The 20,507-nt window shown below is 37.9% G+C and overlaps 3 protein-coding genes across 3 annotated transcripts; all 3 read right to left on the bottom strand.

Annotated features, from left to right (window-relative positions):
- Positions 1–6,328: 6,328 nt before the first annotated feature.
- npy2r (neuropeptide Y receptor Y2) lies at positions 6,329–8,236 on the bottom strand. Its single transcript, XM_079264939.1, has 2 exons — positions 8,120–8,236; positions 6,329–7,494 (listed from the first exon to the last, which is right to left on the bottom strand). Exon 2 carries the CDS (start codon positions 7,468–7,470, stop codon positions 6,373–6,375), a length of 1,098 nt encoding a protein of 365 aa, XP_079121065.1. The 5' UTR covers positions 7,471–7,494; positions 8,120–8,236; the 3' UTR covers positions 6,329–6,372.
- An 8,208-nt stretch (positions 8,237–16,444) lies between these two features.
- LOC306774440 (lecithin retinol acyltransferase) lies at positions 16,445–17,879 on the bottom strand (the record flags this gene model as incomplete). Its single annotated transcript, XM_079264471.1, has 2 exons — positions 16,445–16,600; positions 17,394–17,879. The coding sequence occupies 2 exons, from the start codon at positions 17,877–17,879 to the stop codon at positions 16,445–16,447; spliced, it is 642 nt and encodes a 213-aa protein (XP_079120597.1).
- A 967-nt stretch (positions 17,880–18,846) lies between these two features.
- Positions 18,847–20,454, bottom strand: lrata (lecithin retinol acyltransferase a; the record flags this gene model as incomplete). Its single annotated transcript, XM_079264651.1, has 2 exons — positions 18,847–18,999; positions 19,921–20,454. The coding sequence occupies 2 exons, from the start codon at positions 20,452–20,454 to the stop codon at positions 18,847–18,849; spliced, it is 687 nt and encodes a 228-aa protein (XP_079120777.1).
- Between the last annotated feature and the right edge of the window lie 53 nt (positions 20,455–20,507).

Genomic DNA, 20,507 nt, shown 5'->3' with positions numbered 1-20,507 from the left:
AACTGAAATTGGTTGTTTATCAGCTGATCAAAAGTTTAAGACCACAGTCTATAAAAGCCAAGATCTGCTTAAAATTTTCATTTTCTGTCGTGTTTTCACACGGTCATGCCTTCCTGATGGCTAAAGCTAAGATGCTTTCTCTTCTTGAACGTGGTTGGATCATCGAGCTGCATAAGCAAGGCCTATCAAAGTGTGCCATTGCTGCTGGGGTCGGACGCAGTAAGACAGTCATTCTACATTTTTTGAAAGATCCTAAATATTATGGAACAAAAAAGTCAAGTGGTAGACCCAAAAAAATGACACCTGCACTGAGCCGGAGGATCCGATTGGCTGTCTGTCAAGGCACAAGACGATCCTCAACCCAAGTTAAGGCCTTTACTGGTGCTGACTGCAGCACAATAACCATCAGACGGCATCTGCGAGAAAAAAAAACAAATTCAAAGACCTCGTCTCCCTCAACGCCACAAAACTTCCTGTTTCCACTTTGCCATGGAGCATCAAACATGGGACATTGAAAGGTGGAAAAAAAGTTTTATTCTCTGATGAGAAAAAATTTAACCTTGACGGTCCAGATGGCTTCCAACGTTTCCGGCATGACAAGGAGATCCCACCTGAGATGTTTTCTACCCGGCACAGTGGAGGGGGTCCATCATGATCTGAGGTGTTTTTTCATTCAATGGAGCACTGGAGCCTCAGGTGGTGCAGGGTCTTCAGACGGCGGCTGGTTATGTTCAGATGTTGCAGCAGGCATCCCTCATGACTGAGGGTCTTGTCTGTGTGGTAACAGCTGGGTTTTTCAACAGGACAACGCTGCAGTTCACAATGCTCGCTTGACAAAAGACTTCTTCAGGGAGAATAACATCACTCTTTTGGACCATCTTGCATGTTCCCCTGATTTAAATCCCATAGAGAACATTTGGGGATGGATGGCAAGGGAAGTTTATAAAAATGGTCATGAGTTCCAGACTGTTGATGCCCTTCGTGAAGCCATCTTCACCCCTTGGAGCATTGTGCCCACTAGCCTCCTGGAAACACTTGCATCAAGCATGCCCAAAAGAATTTTTGAAGTGATCAACAAGAACAGTGGAGCTACTCATTACTGAGTCCAACTGAGAAACATGTTTGTTCTGGTTTGGAGAGTTTTTTTGTTATTTCGTGAGCGATGGTCTTAAACTTTTGATCAGCTGATAAAACAGCCTATTTCAGTTTAATTGTTGTTTTCAATAAACTACTTTTTCAAAGTGCTTTTTGTCACATTCCCCCTTCTTGCTTTTGCATATTGTAGCTCTACTTAAAATCTCATTGCGATCCAAATGTGCAAAAGGTATTTTCTAGCAATTTTTCAAGTGGTCTTAAGATTTTGATCAGGATTATATATGACTATATATGGTCATCAAAAAACACAGTAAAGAAACATCAGTTTGTGTATTTGGAACTTATAGATTACAGTATAGTGTTTTTACTTGGTCCTAAAGTTAAAACCATTTGCTCTAAAATCATTGTACAGTTTCAATAGCATGTGCTACAAAGTGTCGATTGAACACTGTAGAGATGGTCAAAATGTGTTAGTATTGTTATTATTATTAACATTGTTGTTATTATTTTTACTGTGGGAGAGCACAATCATTCAATCCACCAAGAAACTCCAGAGCAAATTCCAAAAGGAAATTATTGCTGAGGATTCTGGCACATTTTTGGGGATGTACTCCCCACATATTTAGCTATGTTACTCATGCCACATAAACGCACAATTTCTACAATATTACCTTGGTAAAAGGTAACTGATTTGTCATTTGTCAAATGATGCAGCCCTACACCAACAACTGGTAAAATCACAAAGGAGGAATGGTCAACACACCAAACAAAACTATCTTTTTTTTTGTTGTTGCACTAAGTTTATTTATGTCATAATAACATCTTTTACTATAATATTTTAAAACCTTAGTTGAAAGAACACTAACATGGCATTTTGGATTAGGTCAAGCTAACATTGAGTTGTCAGATATGAAATGGTTTTGGCAATCACTTGTGTTAAAACTAAACTTGAAGTTCGTGGAGAAACTGGGGTTTATATTGTAACAAAAAAATTTATTGATTTACTTAAATTGTTTTGCCTCATTCATTAATAATAATACAGGTGTTTGATCCATATTCTTCCCTTACACATACACTACAAGTTCCCCATTTAAACATGCTCACAACACAAAAGACTTGGGACTAAATTTAGAAAGCTATCTCCAGTCAGTATGCTTTTATTTTGCATTCTGCAGGTGAGCTCACTTAATTATTGCACAACAGAACTTATTGTTTAGACTAAATCGATATTCAGCTGACAAATAGCATTAATAAAAAAGGAATACATGAGAAAGGAAAGCCAAAAGATAGATTTGGGGCAGGATTTAAGTGCTTTTTTTTTTTATGAAAGCACAGAAGCAAAACCCATTAGCAAAGAAGGTCGAATTTAATTTGTTTCAAAACCATTGTTCATTCTTCTTGATCAGCTAGTGGAGTATCCTCATCCTGAGGGGAATCTTTGTGACAGGAGCAGCTGCTCAATAATGTCAGACAGCTAAAGAAACAATTATTGACTTAATGCCGAATACACCATCAATAGCCTGCTAAAAATGGAGAGAGAAAGCTAATGTCCCAGTCCGATGGCTCCTCACGTACACGCAAAGTAAATCAGTGAGGACATGGTCAACAGGAAGAGCTCTTCAAGTCCTGAACACCAGTATAATCACTGGAAAACTGACTAAAGGTAATTACAAGCCTCAGACAAAGCCAAGTCAAGCGAGAAGAGGAACTCCTTTCTTCTGTCTACCAGGAAAGTCTACAGTCAGTTTTCTGCTCAATGCTCAACACAAATATCTACATCCCTCTGCAATTTCAACTAGCTTCATAGCAAAGACCCCGATAAATATCAAAGCTGAAGCAATCTTGTACATGAGGGGTCTCCAGCTCCAGTCCTCATGAACAACCATCCTGCAGGTTTAAGTGTTTTCCCGCTGTGACACACCTGACCTGAATCAATAGCTCATTTAAAGGCAGGTGCAGAAGAACAACAAGTTGCTGGAGAACCGTTTCATTTTAAAAGATTGCACCAGGGAACCTCTAAAACCTGCAGAACAGTACCTCACAAGGACCAGAATTGGAGACTCCTGTTGTACATATACATATTCACTTTTTTGTAAACTTTAAATGAATACATTTATATATTCATCTATGTGTCGGAAAAATGAACACAACTAAGTTTATAAGTTTATTTAAGTTAATTTTATGTGTGTCAAGCCAAAAAACAAAATTTGATGATCAATCAGCAAATAAAATCTAATTACATTTTTTTTGATGAATATTGGCTTCAGAATTTGATCATAAATGACCCCTTTTTAAAATCAGTTTTAAAAGCAGTAAATCACATATAGGAGATCTTACTTTTTGTTACCGAGGCAACATGACTGAAGCAGTTCTGACACTTTGGGATCCCCGGTTAACCTGACACATAGAGGTGCACACAGCAATTAGCATGAACAGAAAAGACTCAGTGATAACTTCCAGGCTACCGTAGCAGCATTTCCTTTCTGAATCAGGTTCTTCTGGCGAGCCTCCAGGTCCCAACACACTGTTGCATAAGACAGGAGATTAGATGATAATTTCATAACTGAGGTCACCCAGAAATGTCTCAGAGAAAGCTATGGTAAGAGTTTCTTTTCTCTAAACATTAAGAAAATGAGCTGCAGTTTGTCATTTTTAAAGCCCCTTAAGCACAGGATACACTGGATCATCCTTTATTAAAGAAAAGAGATAACTCCATGCAATGTTCATTTACATTTTCCCAGTTACACAGACTGTGTACATGAATATGAGGAGAGTGGAATGAGAATGATCCGCTTGTGACAATGTTGATTAACCCTGACAATAAAAGGCATTATATTTTATTTTATTATACTCATAGTATATATATAGATGAAAGAGCCTGAGATTGCATTATCAAAGACAATTTTGTGGAATATTTGTTGAGCATCAATAGTTTTAGGGCTGTGATGCAAAACCCACATCACAACTTAGAATAAGTTTGGTTTGATTCTCATTTCAGTACAGCTGTCATCTGTATGTCCTCATAGATGCTAACTGCATCTTTCCTTGACCACATAGTGTTTGACAAAATCACAACATTTCATCAACAAGTCAAAAAAAAAATTTATTATGAAGCTTTTCTCATCTACCATTGTTTGGATTGTATTGTGAAATCTAACAACATTTTTAAACCATCCAGAGCAGCATTGTTTTTTTTCTTTTTACCTCAGCCAAGGACGTCATGCTTTTGACCACGTTTATCTGTCTGTATGTTAGTAACTTTATGCAAAAAACTACTGCTGAATTTCTGTGGGTTTTTTTTCTTTTTTTTTTGTTCTGAGACTGGGTCTCAGTTTAACTTAGATTTTACTACATTTTGGGTGTGATCTGGAAGAAAAAGGGGAAGCATAAATTATTATAAGGATTCTTCACAAGATGGGTGGAAATGAGCTACTTGGCCGAGGTCTCTGAGTGCTTTTCTAGTTGTTTCTGTTTTATTTTTTTTTTCTACCAGTTTTTTTTTTCTATTTTGTTTGTTTGGTTGGTTGGTCGGTTGTTTTTGTTGTATTGATGCTGGAAGAGTGAGGGATCCATAATGTACTCTCCAGCAACCCTTCAAAATGCTCACTGAGGTTTATGTCTGGACTCTACGGATCAACCAATGTGTGAAAACTGTCTCAATCTACCTGAGCTACTTTTTGAAATATATCTTAAAATTATAATTTATAATTTATAATTTAAGTAATGTTTTACTTGATGTAAATTTCTTTTTCTTTCTTGCATTTGCGATGCCAACTGATATCCATTTATCTACACAGATTTAGGGGCAGAGTGCTGTCAACAAATGAACTTTCCATTCTGTATTTTCCTGAAAAGTTGTGTTTCTTTGGGAGCCTGTAGACAAATCCAGCAGCCGTTTTGTGGTTTGTGCCTTCTTGCAGCATTGCTATTACTGAGGTGGGAAATCCTTGTATCTGCTACCGTCTGCTGACAGGGACAGCATCACAGCAGGACTTATATTATTTGACAGTATATCTACAGATACTAATAGGAGTATCTTATTTGGAGATAGTTTTGTTATAACTACTTCAGGCTGCAAGATACCATGTTCACAATCTCTTTGTGTTACTCACTGAAAGATTTTTATAATCTGGCCATAATGTTGTAATGATGAATGCAAATAACATTACACTTCACAATACTTCCAACATTAGTTTTTGATGCTGAGTCATTTTCAAAAACACATCAGAACTGAGCATTTAGAGCAGCAGTGTGAACATGGTCTAACTCTCAGCAACACTGCAGCCCCTTACCCCCATTGACATGAGCTGGCATGATAAATGTTACATGTTGTGTCACATTAAGCTGGATATGAAGATTAGAGTCAAACTGACAAGTTTTCATCTAAATTTAACATCAGGTTGTTGTTGTTGTTGGAAATAAAATTGTTTCCTTTGTTATGTATTGGCAATGTTCCATACAATGCCCACACACTGCTATTGGTCAGCAGACAGTCAACCACTGTCCCCTTCAGCGTCAAACAGCTGCAAAATTTGATGAAGCTCTGTGTTTTTGTATTCATTTTATTTTAAAAGTTACATTTAAAATTTCCCACGGCTGTTTGAAGATCCAAGAACTGCACAAGTCCTTCCAGATTTCCTTGATACCTTTAAAAAATACTACAATCATCTCTTCTGACATGCACTGATGACCTCTTCTGAAATGCCACTTCAGCAATGGCAGAGTCTACTTCTGATGCTTTCAGCTTCTAGTGTTTTACAGGCACCAAACTGTCAGAAAACCCCTTCCAACACATCTGGCTGAGGCTATTGATCTACTTGAGTGAGTTTGATGTTGCTGATCATTAGTTTGGATACAGCAGTTAAGATAGAGGTGCATCAGTTGATCTTATGAGTCGTGGGGAGATGAAACATAGGAAAAGAGAGCATAAGGGTTAAATTGCAATTTGATGCCATCTGATTAAATCAAATCGTCTAATAAAAAATATTGGCAGAAATCTTAACATATCTTCATATACCCTCTATTGCTCACATTTTAAAACAGAAATTCAGATATACTGTAATTTGTGTCCTAAAAATAACGGCATAGAGATGATAATAGTATTGGGGATTTAATTACTTTCAAGTCAAAGCCCTTTTTTACTTAAATAGTTTCAGAATGCCTCGTTTGCAAAAGGCTGCATGTCCAAAAAGCAAAATAAAGAAATAAATATAACAAAATAAAATACATAGTGTTGTCAGCAGTTGTTAAACAATGAGCCATCTCTGATTGTTCATCTCAAACATTTGTTGACCTGAAATCAGTACAAACCCTGTCTTCGTCTTGCTCAGCCTTTCTGCTTTTTGTGTATCTTGAGCTTAAAGAAGCACGACACTTGCATACGGACAAGAAGGCAGTCCTGTAGTTGTTGTTCATCCACCCATACAGGATGGGGTTAACACAAGTCGAGCACATTGCAATGATATGGAACACTGTGAAAAGCAGCTTGAAGTCCTTCATGTGCAGCACGGTGCTGTCAATGTCGATGGCCAACTGAAAAGCGTGGAAAGGCAACCAGCTGATAGCAAAGAACACCACCATGGTCAGCATCATCTTGGTTGTCTTCTTCCGGCGCTGGTGGTCATTTCGGCCAAGAGTCATGTGACTCTTCAGTTTGTTCCAGATGCGGATGTAGGCAACAGAATTGATGGCTAAAGGTACACCGACCTGAACCAGAAGCATTGACCAACTGTAGATCCTCCCGTTCATGCTGCTTCCTGGCCACTTCTCCGTACACACCTGAATAGACTCACCCGGTGAAAAATCAAATGATCCGTACTCCCTGAAAATGGCGAGTGGACTAGCCAGCAAGGCACTGATGGCCCACGAGATGACAATAACTGCAGCGCACATGTCTTTGGACATCTTGGTCTCCATGTGGTGGACAATGCTCCTGTGTCGGTCCAGAGCGATGATATTTAAGGTAATGGTGGAGACGTGCACCGCCATGCCTTGCGCAAAAGGCAGCATGAAGCACAAAATCTGGCCAAATATCCATTCATCATAGAGTGTGTAGACAAGGGTGAAAGGCAAACACAGTGTGTTCACCAGCAAATCAGCAAAAGCCAAGTTTACAATAAAGAAGTTAGTCACGGTTCGTAGATTTTTAAACTTGTAGACGACGTATATCACCAAAGAGTTGCCAGTGACTCCAAACAAGATGATTGTGCTATAAGCAAGGATGAGAATAACCTGCACCCCAACCAGCTTTGTGCTGTCATCCAGCTTCAAAAGGCTGTCATCTGCCGAGGAGACCGTTGAGCAGCAGTTCAAAGGTTTTCCATCAAGCTGGGAATCTTCCACTAGAGTCATGTTCAGCTGATACACCCCATCCATGGCTGGCAGTCCCCATCAGTCAATCTGTGGAATAAATGTAATTAGTTTGACCCATGGCCATGCTGCACTGATATACATGTGACTTCTATTCACTTATCTTTTATATATATTTATACGTGTACTTTCTATAGTCTGGTCAAGCTTAAGCTGTGTAAAACTCATTATCAGTTATAACTGATTTTCATTCAAACTCTTAAACCATGAAATATCAGCCACAGATAAATTACATCTGCAACATCTTACATAACATGGAGAACATTTATACTTCCAACTCCACAAAGTATTTCTAGAGAGGTTTGCTCATTGAAGTCTTCATGGGTGTTTATTTTGCTAGTTTGTTTTTTGTTTTTTTAATCTATCAGAATAAATGCTGTTTGTAATCGGTGGATTCATTTAAAGCGTGGCAATCAAGCCAAGACACCACTCAGCTGATTTATGTTGTAAATGTTCCATTTACGCCTACATGCCAAAACTATGGCTAAATTTGTTAATCAGTAAAAGGCTGTCCGTTTTCCAGGCTGAAACCGAAGACTAAAAGGCTTTTCCAAGTTTAATTGTAGCACTCAATTACTTTAGAAAACATCTGTGATTATTGTTTGTCAAGAGATAAACATTAAACTATCAGTGATTGTCGTCGGACTTCACTCACCTCAGTCTTCAGAGTATTTAGATTCCCTTTATGGTTTAAAAGTAAAGTCTCATATGCATCCACAGGTTGTCTTCATTTTAAGACGAATAAAACAAAATTGTCCAATTAAATATAAAATGAGAAGCTTCCATCCTCTGGAGGTTAGTGCGCGCATCAGCAGAGCGCGCAACCTTTGGCAATGCGCACTGCGGTCCGTTTGGCATTGAGGGTCTCTTGGCTGAACCGTGAGACAGAGAGAAAGACGAGGCGGGCTGATCTGCAGAGAGAAAAGACGTCTTCTACTGACTACGTATTAAAATCGAATAAAAAGTGGCTGACATGCTTCCCTTTGAGCGAATATCAAAGGTGCGTCACAGCAGGAGAGGTTCATGCAAATCTCTGTTAAACGCATATGTGTGAATAACTGTCAGAACTTCAAATAAAAAAGAATATATGAATATATGAAATAGTATTTTACTCTGGGGGGGAATAAAAGGCTTTTTTCCTCGTCAAAAAGCAACTCTTAGATGTCTCAAAGAACATTTTGCAGGAAACATGAAACGTTGAGCAGAAGATTGAGCGAACCACTCATTACAGCAATAGCCTCTTTAGTCTCACTGTTGTCGGAAAGAAAATTAAAATATCAGACACATTGACTTTCAAAACAAATAAGTTCCTTATCAGAAAGCATTCACTGACAAAAGCCTCATTCCTTCCCATTCAATAAGTAAAACTCAAACTTCAGCGAAGCTGATCTTCCAGTCAAGCAATGAAGACTTTTACTTATAGTCAAGGTTGCATAAGAAGAATAGGCTAAATAAAATCTTGGTCTTTTGTCTGCGCGCGCGCGCGCGCGCTCTCTCTCTCTCTCTCTCAAAGTCAGTACTGTGGTGTGAATGTGTCTGTTTTGTTATACTGCAGTCTTGGAAGGGCTGCAAGTACAAGACAGCATTGTGGCATTTTTGTTCCAGAAGGACATCTTTGTATGTCTTGCTACTTTGTCTCAAGTTTTAAGTGGCAGGTGTAATTTCACATTTGAAAAATCCATCCAGCAGTGAGAAATAAGGAGATATAACAGTAACATGGCGAGAAGACAGTTATCTGAGACTAATATGGAAAATTGCATAAAGCAATTTCAGGAAAATTTAAGCTTCATTTTTCTTTGCAAACTCTCTCACCAATGCACAAAGGTGCAACATTGTTTAAACTGGCTGATTTAACAAAGCTTTTTTAATCTATGAATAGACTAATCAGACAGTCACGGCAGGCAGAATAAAGTCACATGACTCTTGTTGTAACAAAACCAAGTTACCAATAAAGAAAAGAGAACATGAATAGGTAGAAAAGGAAAAAGCTGCTATCTAATTTATTTGAAGAGGTGAGCAGCACACCTGCACATGTACAGTTTGAGCTGATATTTCTGATATCAACAGCAGCGGTCAGGCAGTCCCCCTCAGGCTCCATTTAAGTAAGGCAGAGTCGACCTACAGATGGTACATTTAAATCAGATTTAATGTGTTATAAAACTACGTAAAATCTGTACTGTACAGTTTGTTGTACCATACACCTTGTACTTTTCAAATCAAAATAGATGCATCTAAGGTAAAATTTTGTATCACATTTTTAGTCTATAATTCCAACATATAATCAATATGCTGCCATTTCAGGGACTTTAGTGTCGTATGGAAAGTTGTTAGAAGTACAATGGTTTATTCTGACAAGGAGAAAGAAGCTCAAATCAACCTTGACTTGTGCACATGCTCACATGGGTTTCAAAGGTTTGAGTGAGCTGTTCACTGTTGAATGTTTGGTTCTGCTGCTCCAAAGTGTCCTTCAGTATCAGTATGTTGAAATCAATGAAAAACAAACAAAGACATACGATCAGATGAGATTCAGTTTTACTGTGCATGTATGTCACACACCCATTCAACGTGACATACAATGTCACATTAAATGGCATGTTTGTATAGGTAGGAACAAGGTAAAATGGTACAATACGATGTAGTTTTTTTTCTTTTTTTTTGCTTTATCGTGCATGTATCAAAACACTTATTTCAAAATTATTCTCGTTTTTCCAGTGGAAGCACATTTTCCAAATGACAAAGATATAAGCAGATGTATTTACTTGAACTTATTTGCAGGTTTCATTCTGAACCCTTGGAAGTAGCCTACTGTGTTCATTCATGTTTATCCATTATACATATAGAAACGGTTACTTTTAGAAAATGATTTGGCTTAATTACAATTATATTTTACAGTTTAAAGCATATTATATGATAACAGTCAAATGTTTGGACACATTTACTATCCCATTAAATCCAATGGAAAAGTGTGTTCAAGCTTTTGACTAGTAGCATATGTAGTCTATTTCACATGGCTGTGTCCCCAGTTAGTACTGATAATTGTTACTATCATAAAATAAGACATACCATGCCCGCTAGCGAATTAGCTCCTGTCCAGTATTCTGCTGGACAAAATGCAGATGGTTGAAGTAACAAGGAAACTCATGGTAAACAGACAAGATTCCAGTTGTCAGATAATGAAGTGTAAATACTGTCTTAATCTTAACATTCTTCCGTTGTCATCAAAAACACACATTTAATGGAGTAAGAGAACTTTGACATATCAAGATAATGTAAGTTGCTTTATATGCTTGAAATTGTATATGAAATTGAGTTTTTCTAGCCTCCTGGTTACTGGTTTGCGTTGTTTGATACACACAGGGAGCATCATTAAAATAATATACTGTTCTAACCCGGGCATAAGACGATGATAAAATGTGAATCAAAGAAATGCAATTTCTTTGTTTTGTTTGTCATTAACTCAACATTAAGAGTGTAATCAGTGCTCTGGTCCAGGGTATATGCAGGTATACAGAATATACCCACTTCTTTTTCAGTCAGCATTCAGGATACCCACTTCTAAACCCCCTGTGAGGCTGCTTTTACTATTACAAACATCCCTATACATGTATCTACGCCAACCAGCAGCTCAGCTAAGGTTACCTATACTACACTGGTGCAGTCACCCATCAGCTGCATTACCTTTAGCCATTATACAGATGTATGTATATATGCCTATGAGCCTATCTCTCACTAGTTTGTGTGTTACAGGTTCAGTCATTTCATAACTTTTCCTCCCTGAAACGGAAGAGCAAAAATTATGTGACAATGAGAAAATGTACCGATGGGTTTTGGGGGTAAACTAAATAGTGAAGTCTTCCACGTCACTTTTTCTGAAACAGTGTTTTTCTGGGCTACTTTTTTTCTATTTTTAACTCAAGAGCAAAGAACAGAGCATAACTACTTCTTGAGGAACCACTGAGGGTAATCAGTATAACTCACAGGCTACGTCTGAAAAAAATCTCCCATTCACTGAAAATTCCCATGTCTGCAGAAGGAGCTGAAGTGACTGAGGCATGCATGTTATGTTCATGTGTGAAACGTTGCAAACTGCAATAGATCCGTCATTTTCCACCAGATCAACATGTTTCTCATTGTGGTAGTGAATTTAAGACTTGTGCTTGATAGAAAATATTCTTGTAACTACTCTTGCTTTTATTTTTCTGTTCAGCTTCGATTCCCTCATCTCCTGTCTGTGTTGTCTCTTTGCTCAAAGTCCCGTCTGTTCATTTACTCTACCATCAAACTGAGCCCTACAATAAACCCTTCTGTAAATCTGCCAACAAGTGCCTAAAGTGTTGTCTGCTTTGGGGTTTCAAAATGTCTTTTAGGTTTTTATTACTCTAATGGAAAAAGAAAAGAAAGCTATTTCAGCTTAGTTTTTGCTTCGAGTTATTTTAGGTAATAATTTACAAGTTGAGCTTATTTGCAACAATTATTCCATAATGTGAGCACATGAAAACATCAGCATGGTTATTGACTGCACGTGTCCTGGTTCATGCTCCGCCAGGCTTCTGCTGATTGCTTCCTTGAACAAGTTCATGTTCTATCTGGGCTTCACTGATTGCATCATTTTCTTACCTGTGCTTTGCCCTACTTAAACTCTCTCCAGCCTCTGCTTCCCTGCAAAAAAGTCAACAGCTTTGTGTTAAGTTGAGATCCAGCAGTTTGGTTCTATGTTCTAGTTGCTGATCAAGTCAAGTCCCCATATTGTGCTTGCCTTGCCCACCATGGATCTTTCTCACCCTGTGTTTATCTGGACTCTGACTGTCGAGTTATTGAGGGCCTGAACTCGAACAGGCTTGGCACAGAGGACGCAGGAATCAACTCGGTTCAATCCTTTTATTTAACTTTCATTTCTTCTTGTTAAAGAGCAGGTTGATAACCTCAAAGAGAAAGAGTAACCGATGTTAGATCACCATGTCTATCATGTTTAGTGTAATTTAAAGAGTCAAAATAAAACAAATAAAATAAAGTGTAAATCACAAAACAAAGCAATACATACCAATGGCGTCTCTGTGCACTCTGACTCAGATCACACTCAGGCAGACAGACACTGCACCCAGGGCAGTCAGACAAAAGACTCACAGGTGCACACTCACAGGTAATTATTCAGTGCTTCCTGAACACCAGGTGAACACCCGTGCTCCCTACTGCCCCCTGACACACTCCAGCCGCCAGTTAACTATTCACCATATACCAGAGCTGAGAATGTGAACCAAACAATATTTGTGCTTAACCAAACACTGACTCTGACCACTGATTCTTGTCTACAGCCCTTGGATAAGTATCCAGATCTCTGCCTCTAACCACTGTCTGTTCCCTTGATATTGGACAACTACTGCTCTATCTGTTGGAGTATCTACAAATCCGATTGTCAAGCTCTGCTGGAATATACTTCTATCCCACATGAAAAGACGGCTCTTCCATCATCTCTTTATCAGTCTCCATTCTCCCTCATGCCTTCCAAAAACTCCACTGTTGTTAAAACATTTACTCTGAGGCTGAATTTCCAGATCCTCATTACCCATTACAGCATGTCTGTATTTAGATCCTCTGCTGGCAGCTGACCTATGTAGTGTTCAGTCATTGATTTCTTCCAGCAGACACTGAAAGTCCTTTAGACTAAGGGCTTGTCACAAACCAATTCAGTGCAATTACTGTTCTGTTCACCTATATATTGCTGCTTGTCTTTTCTGGTTTCAGCATGCAAAACTAAAGATAATGGGCATTTGTTCTGTTTGTACATTTGTTAACCACAATTTAAAAAGAAAAAAGTTATCTTCAGAAGCTCCCACCATTTCACAACCATCCATCTCTACCATCTCACAGAATTGTGGGAGCATATAGCCGAAACTGTCTGTGTATCTGTCTGGTGTGCCAAACATAAATGGGCCTTAAGTCGGACCATCCAGCGCTGACTCCAGTTTTGTTATGAATGTCCTTGGCAGGCAGAAAAGAAGAAAAACTTCCAATTAGAGCTGAAACGTCGACCAAAAAGCTAAAATGAACTTTAGTTGTCCCTTTACTGATTCAAGAATTGTTTTGTCTGTTCAAAGAATAAACATATTTAAGAGATTGCCATTTACTCATTCATTCATTCATTATCTGAAACCGCTTAATCCGGTGAAGGGTGGCGGGGGAGCTGGAGCCTATCCCAGCAGCCTTTGGGCGAGAGGCAGGGTACACCCTGGACAGGTGCCAGTCCATCACAGTGCCTGAGATTGCCATTTAGTGGATTTCATATGTGAATGTGTGGATTACAGTTTGAACTAAGAATTGCATTGACATTGTTGGTATATCAATGTTTTGAGAAAGTCATGTTTTACTAAAGCACCAGTCTTTCTTTTTCTCCTTTTAGTACTTTCTGTTGCTCTTTTCGTTTGCTCTGACAGAAAACTCAAAAATAAATCTTATTTCTTTTCTGTGAACCCCTTTAAAACTTGGATATTACTTCCACAGGCAATAAAACAGTCACTTTCTTTTTCTCAGCAGGGACTGTGCACCTGTACGCCACTTAAAACACGTGATTTTGTATATAGTAAAGCTTTCTTAAATAATTACTTTCTTGCATGTTTAAGCTTGATTATAATGCAAGATAATTATTTTTCATTAAAATTGGTCTTTATATGTGGTACTCAGATCAGAGGTAGTAAGAGTTTGGACCCCACTGATTTCTACAGCTTCTTGTTTGAAGGAACTCCATGGGGTTGATTGAGTTTTGATAGATTTATGCACAGAAAAATGTCAAAGTAAGACCTTTGCATGTGATTATCTTAAGGGTTTTTTTTATACTCTATAAGGTTGTAATGAAATAGTTCAGTATGTGCTGTGAAAAAGTATTTTCCCTCTTCCTGATTTCTCTCTATTTTGCAAATTTCTCACACTTGGATGTTTCAGATATTCACACAAATATTAATATTAGACTAATATAACTTGAGTAAATATAAAATACAGTTTTTAAATGGTTATTATATTTATTAGTACTGAAAAAGACCAAGTTTTGCCAAGGTGAAATTATGTTATAAAACTGTAAATTACAATAATGGAATACATTTTAAGTGAACCATACAGTATTTACCTGTGATCAGTAAGTGGTGTGCATTCTGTGTAATAGGTGTGCACAGTAATGTTATATTCCATGCAACCACACTTCAGAAACACTGAAATATTCCTTTAAAAGCTGAAAAAAGTAACAGCAAAATGTCAAAATGGTTAAAAATGTTACCGTCCAAACTCTTTACAAGCCCTAACTTCCTAAACAAACAGAAATTTATGAATAAACATGAGATTAAACTTGTGGTTAATAATGTTTGTTCTGGAAAAAAAATCTAATTGAGTTTCATTTATAAATTTTCATTATAATTACCATTTTCCTTGTTGTCTCAACTACTTATTTAAAGTTACAGTAAATATATCATATCATTAAATTGCAATTTGTTATATTGTTTTGCTGGGCTCTGATGTAAAGCCTTCTGGCTTTATGTTCAGTTTCCTTGTAGATTTTGTCAGTGTGCACACAAAACGTATAACTTTATTTCTGTAATCTGAGAGAGTTTCTCTGGTATTATAATCAAAGTTGTGGATCTGAACTTTGATCTGCATTTCATGTCTGGTAGTTGTGTTCTCCTCTTTGACTCATCACAGCTAAACTTTGCCTTTAATGACACAGGAGACTAAAACCTGCTTTTATGTCATACACACTCACTGCACACTGAAAGCATCTGACTTTCATTTTCAGTGCAGCTGTTTTTTCACATCATAAAACTTGATCACAAGTTTCCTCACAGTGATTCTTCAACAACATTTTAAAGAATCCCTCCTTCTGACAAGCACATTTACGATATTCCAAAGTAAATAAGTTCCAGCTAATTACTTTTATTCTTAAATCTTTACTGACAGCAACAAATGAAAAAAAAAAAAAAACTACAATGAAGATTTATTTACTTTTAAGTGATATTCGTTTTTATTGGATCATGAAATGCTGCAGTAATGTTGATCCTTTGGCCAAGAAGTTGATCAATAATTTAAAACTAAGATTTTTCAAGTAAATTATCTTGGTCTCTATTAATATTTCTTATTAATATTCTGTACTTAGATGACCGAAAATTGGCTGTTTTCTCTGTAGTATCACCAACTACTTTGCATTTTCCGTGTGTGTCTGCGTGTGTGTGTGTTGGGGGAGGGTTTGTGGTCCGACTTTTGTTTCACAGCATTACTGTTTATTGCAATGCAATTTCATTTGGAAAAATCATTCAATGATGAGATGACAGCACTTAAGGCTAAATGTGTGTGTGTGTGTTTGTATAAATATGTCTATACGAAGAGCACAAAAAAAGTAGACAGAAATCCATTTTAATCTACTCCCATACAAAAATCTGAAAATCCTCAGTATTTATTTATAATTATTAAACAATAGAAAAAATCCTTTCACACATTCACCAAGGTAACAAGTAAGCCGGAGTGTGATGTGAATGTGGTATTAAACTAGATTAGTTATCAATATAAGAAAGGTACCAGGATTCATTATAACCCTCCTACAGGTTCTGGCAAAACACCAAGATGTCGAAAGCCTCCTATATTGTGAAGTAGTGTTCTTTTTAACATCTTTATTAAGTTTCATCCAAAGCACTGTGAGCTGGTTGAGTCAAAATTCATTTACAATTGAAATTGTACAGAACTGTATCTGGTAAAAGGAATTAATGCTTAAAATCTCATCAAGGTGAACATTAATCATGAATAACAGACTAAATTAAACATACATCTTAAAATAGGTTCAAATAAAACCCATTTTAGAAGCAGATTAAGATCCTGTCAATGCAATGAAAAATAAAACGAGAGCAGTCAAAACATATAGAAAATCCACAAATATCTAAACAACCAAAATAATAACAGCATGTTTGCCTTTAATTGCACAGCAGTCTTTCCTCCTGAGCGCATGAGGTTAGGACGCCATCCAGATGGTGAAAGAGATGAGCAGGATGAGTAAAAGTGTCAGCGGTGTCATGCAGCCCAGATACAGCATGGAACAGACTCCACACAGTGCAGTCAGATAGGCGCTCAGTCGGCTGAACACAATCTTCCGCACTGTTGTGCAAAACTGAAACAGTTAGAATCACACGTGCAAAGAAATGTTAAGAAGGTCATGATGGAGTCAATCCAGGCCTAACGGGGCTACACTAGATGGAGCTGCTTGCCTTATGAATGAGCTGCACTCAAGTGGACAGAAGGAAGTCACCTTGGCTGAATGTGGGCATTAAGGAAGCCAGCTGTTGTGAAGTAGGACTGTTTTGCTAAGATTTTTTGGCTCAACACGATTGATGTGTTGGAGCTTTACTTTCAACATGTGCTGTGAGGTCTGTGCATTCAGCAACGTGAACAATGTGACCTTTCTAATGCCATCATTTGCAAATCTTGTGAAATATTTAAGGCAATTGTGGAAAGGAGGAACGCTCCTTACAACAACAACAGTCATTTATCATGTTAATCATGCCAGTTATTTTTTGTTCAGCTGTTCAAAGGTGATCTAATGTTTTCTCTTGTATTCAGCTTTAGATGAAGCGGCAAGTACACTTTGTGTTTACATTAGTGTATAAGGTCTAAAGAATGGCTGAATAGTGACCAACTCTAAAACAACACTAACAAGCATATTTTTGCATATTCTTTGTCTGTATAACTACATTTTCCATTCACACTACTTATTAGGAAATTCTATTTTTAGCAATGTCAATGTTATGAATGATAAGAGGCAAATTCTACAAGCTACTATGAACATTCTGCCTTGGTGTGATTAATGGTCTTTAACAATAAACTCTTAAATTCTTCAACATTATAACCAGCCAATGTGGAAAAGATCTTTTTAATCTTAGTACCGACAGGATTGTTCAGTTTACCTGGTATGTCTGATAGCTTATGGCCATGCCGTATCTGCAGTACATGACGTAGTGTTCACAGTTGTACCACAGTAAGCTATATGTGACTGATCCCAGGAGTTTCTCTGCCCTCCGTGCCACCTCATCCCCATCCAAGGGAGGCTGCCTGCACACTTTGTCCATGTGGTTGATCAGAATTTCTGAGCCATAAGCGAAATCTGCCACAGAGTCCACTCTGACACTGGCCACCTTGGTGATGACCCCCAGCAGTAAGCGGTTGTTTGTTACCATCTTGGCAATTGCAGATTTATCCTGGGAAACTGCAGGAAGGATGTCAGGAATGAGATGAGCCACTCGATTATCACCCAAGTAAATACCAAAATGTGTGAACAAGGTCCTGGGCACCTCTAACAAGTCGCCACGTTTGTACAGAGAAAGATCATATTTGGAGTCATCTTCTTTGTTGGAGGCTGTGAAGAAAAAGTTGAGGAGTTGGTAAAGAAACATGATGGCAGTGTGAGGCAAACACCAGCCACCTGAGAATTTATTTATGCTGGGAATGGGAGGGGCGAAAGTGGTCAGAGGGATTACATACTGGTCAATGTTCAGTTTGGTTTTGGGAGAAATAAAGGGAGCTTTTCCTAATCACTTTGTTGTATGCCTGTTTTTTTTTTTTTTTTTAACTTTGGCTTTGCTGTGTATTTAGGTTAAGAACCCTCATTAATAAGGCTGGCTCGGCAAGGAACAAAATCCTCATCTGAAAGGTCACAGACATTGAGCCATAGTGCCCAAATAAACAGCTATTGTTTCGCAAAGTGGCCTATACTGGCTCAGTTTACCTGAGTGTTAATCAGCACTTTCTAGAAGATTTCCACAAACATATTCACATCGTAAACTTACTGAAATATATGTGCTTTCATGTCAGATGATCTCCATCTCAGTTAATCACAACCTATTCTGATTAACTTGCTGTTTATCTGTAAGGAACATCGATGCTCTCGTTGTATTAATGTTTCCTGTAATTTTACTGATTTTCCTCTGAAAACTCTCCAACCAAACAGTCTACAGAGTGTTGGATGTCAATGGGAATATTTTACGGCTCCACTGTCATGTGAATGCATGAAGATGTGTGAACAGTCAAACTCTCAAAGAAGTGAAGAAGCATAATATTCACAGTTTATTGTACAATACAACTCTCCATTAACATATGTATACAGCATACATATCAAGACACTTTCTGTCCACTGCATAGTCACTTTTATGGAAACACAAATTCAAAAGCATATATCTGGGTTCTTATATAAAATATATGTTTTTATCATCCACTACTGAAGAAAGAGAGAGGAAATATTAACACTAGTAAACAACATACCATAAGGCACTATGTTGCCAGAGTGCATCATTGTGAGCTTTTTAGACATTCTTTGCTGAATTACAGTTTAGTTTCCTCGCAGGTTGTTTGTGTTGAGCTTCTTCAACCAGCCATCCACAGTGTGAAGGGAATCAGAATTGTGGGTAATGTAGTTGAGAGGGCCACACCAAACCAAACAATAGCAAAAATTCCAAGAAGCGCTGTAATGATGATGCTGCGCTGGTCTCTGATGATTAATTTCAGGCTCTTGCAGAACTAGAAAACAAAACAAATGGTAGGAAATTTTTATTACATTCCCTAAATAATAGTTCTGATCAGTAATTCTGAACACAGAAATTTACAGCTAGCTCAGGACACTTCAGACATTGCTTAACTCTATAGTTAAATGTTGCCATTGATAAAAATAAATAAATAAATAAATGTGGAAGTTCTATGTTTTACCACTGTTGGTCTATAAATACTTTAAGGTTGTGTTCTCTTTAGTTCAGCTTGAGTAAAAAATTAAAAAGGCAGGCTAAAAAACGGGTTCAGCACAGGTTTAATAGCCCAATGCAAGATGGTTCAATGTGTTTGCCTGTTGAGGTTTTTTGTTTGTTTGGTTGGTTTTTTTATTACTAGGAAAGCATTCAGGATAAAACCTTTCAACCTGCAGGTATTTATTAACACTAAAGTCTAACCTTGGATTTTTATCTTTTTCATACAGTTTGAATCAAATAATAAATAAAAATAAACATGCAATTTAGATTAGAAAACAGGTCCGCATTGTTCAGAAATTTAAAAAGGAAGTAATTTGATCATCTCTGAGCATGCACATTTCATACTAATGCAATTTCCATGCATGCAATTTCTGTAGCCAAGAAAATGTTTTGAATTCTAGTCTGAAATTACCATCTACAACACAATGATCACGTGTCAATAGTTTTCTTTTTTTTTGTTTGTTTGTTTATTTGTTGTCGTTTTGTGGGTTTTTTTTTTTTTTTTTTTTTTACAGCAGAGCTGAATGTGTTTCATGTGGCTCTACCATAACCTAAAAACAACAAATCACATTTTTACTTTACTTGTTCCCAAAAACACACGCAAACATTTTGGTCTTGCACCAAACAAAGACCATGCACACTATTTCAACCATATCCACATATACAGTTGTGCGCACACACTTCTGGTAGGCTACTGTACCTTTTCTGTTTGCTGACTGGTTGCAGATCCGTACCTACAGTGTGTCACAAAGTGCTCACAGTTATTCCACAGCAGACTGTATGGAAACGTTCCAGTTAATTTCTCCGCTCTCTGCGCGACAGAGTCACTGGGAAAAGGCTGTGTCTTCATCACCTTATCCATGTAGTTCACCCGGATGCTCGAGCCATAGGCAAAGTCCTCCAGGGTGTCCACTCGCACGGTGGCACACCTGTACATACAGCCGAGGATGAGTCTTTTATTTGTAATGACGGAACTGATTAGCGTTTTGTCGTTAGTCAGCACAGGGAGGATGTCGGGGATCAGGTGAGCTACTTTATTGTCACCCAAATAAATCCCGAAGTGGGTGAAAAGTGTTCTGGGGACCTCCAGCAGGTCTCCCCTACGGAGAGGCGGATGGGGAGCGCGCTGCGCAGGACGCTCTCGCTCCCGTCCCTCCTTGCAGCTGGATCCAAACAGTTGGAGCTGAAGGAGGAGAGAGAACTTCTCCACCAGGAAAGTCAACAGCTGCAACATCGTGAGCGTTTTAGGAGGAAGTATCGGAACGTGCTTCAGTGAAATGACCCTTT

Source organism: Telmatherina bonti, assembly GCF_933228915.1.
Source record: "Telmatherina bonti genome assembly, chromosome: 3".
NCBI lineage: Eukaryota > Metazoa > Chordata > Actinopteri > Atheriniformes > Telmatherinidae > Telmatherina > Telmatherina bonti.
Note: the sequence above shows the minus strand (reverse complement) of the source record. Positions and strands in the feature narration are given on the sequence as shown.

Bases quoted from the DNA above. Each gene is read 5' to 3' on its own strand.
- npy2r (XM_079264939.1), bottom strand. From the start codon at position 7,470: ATGGATGGGGTGTATCAGCTGAACATGACTCTAGTGGAAGATTCCCAG.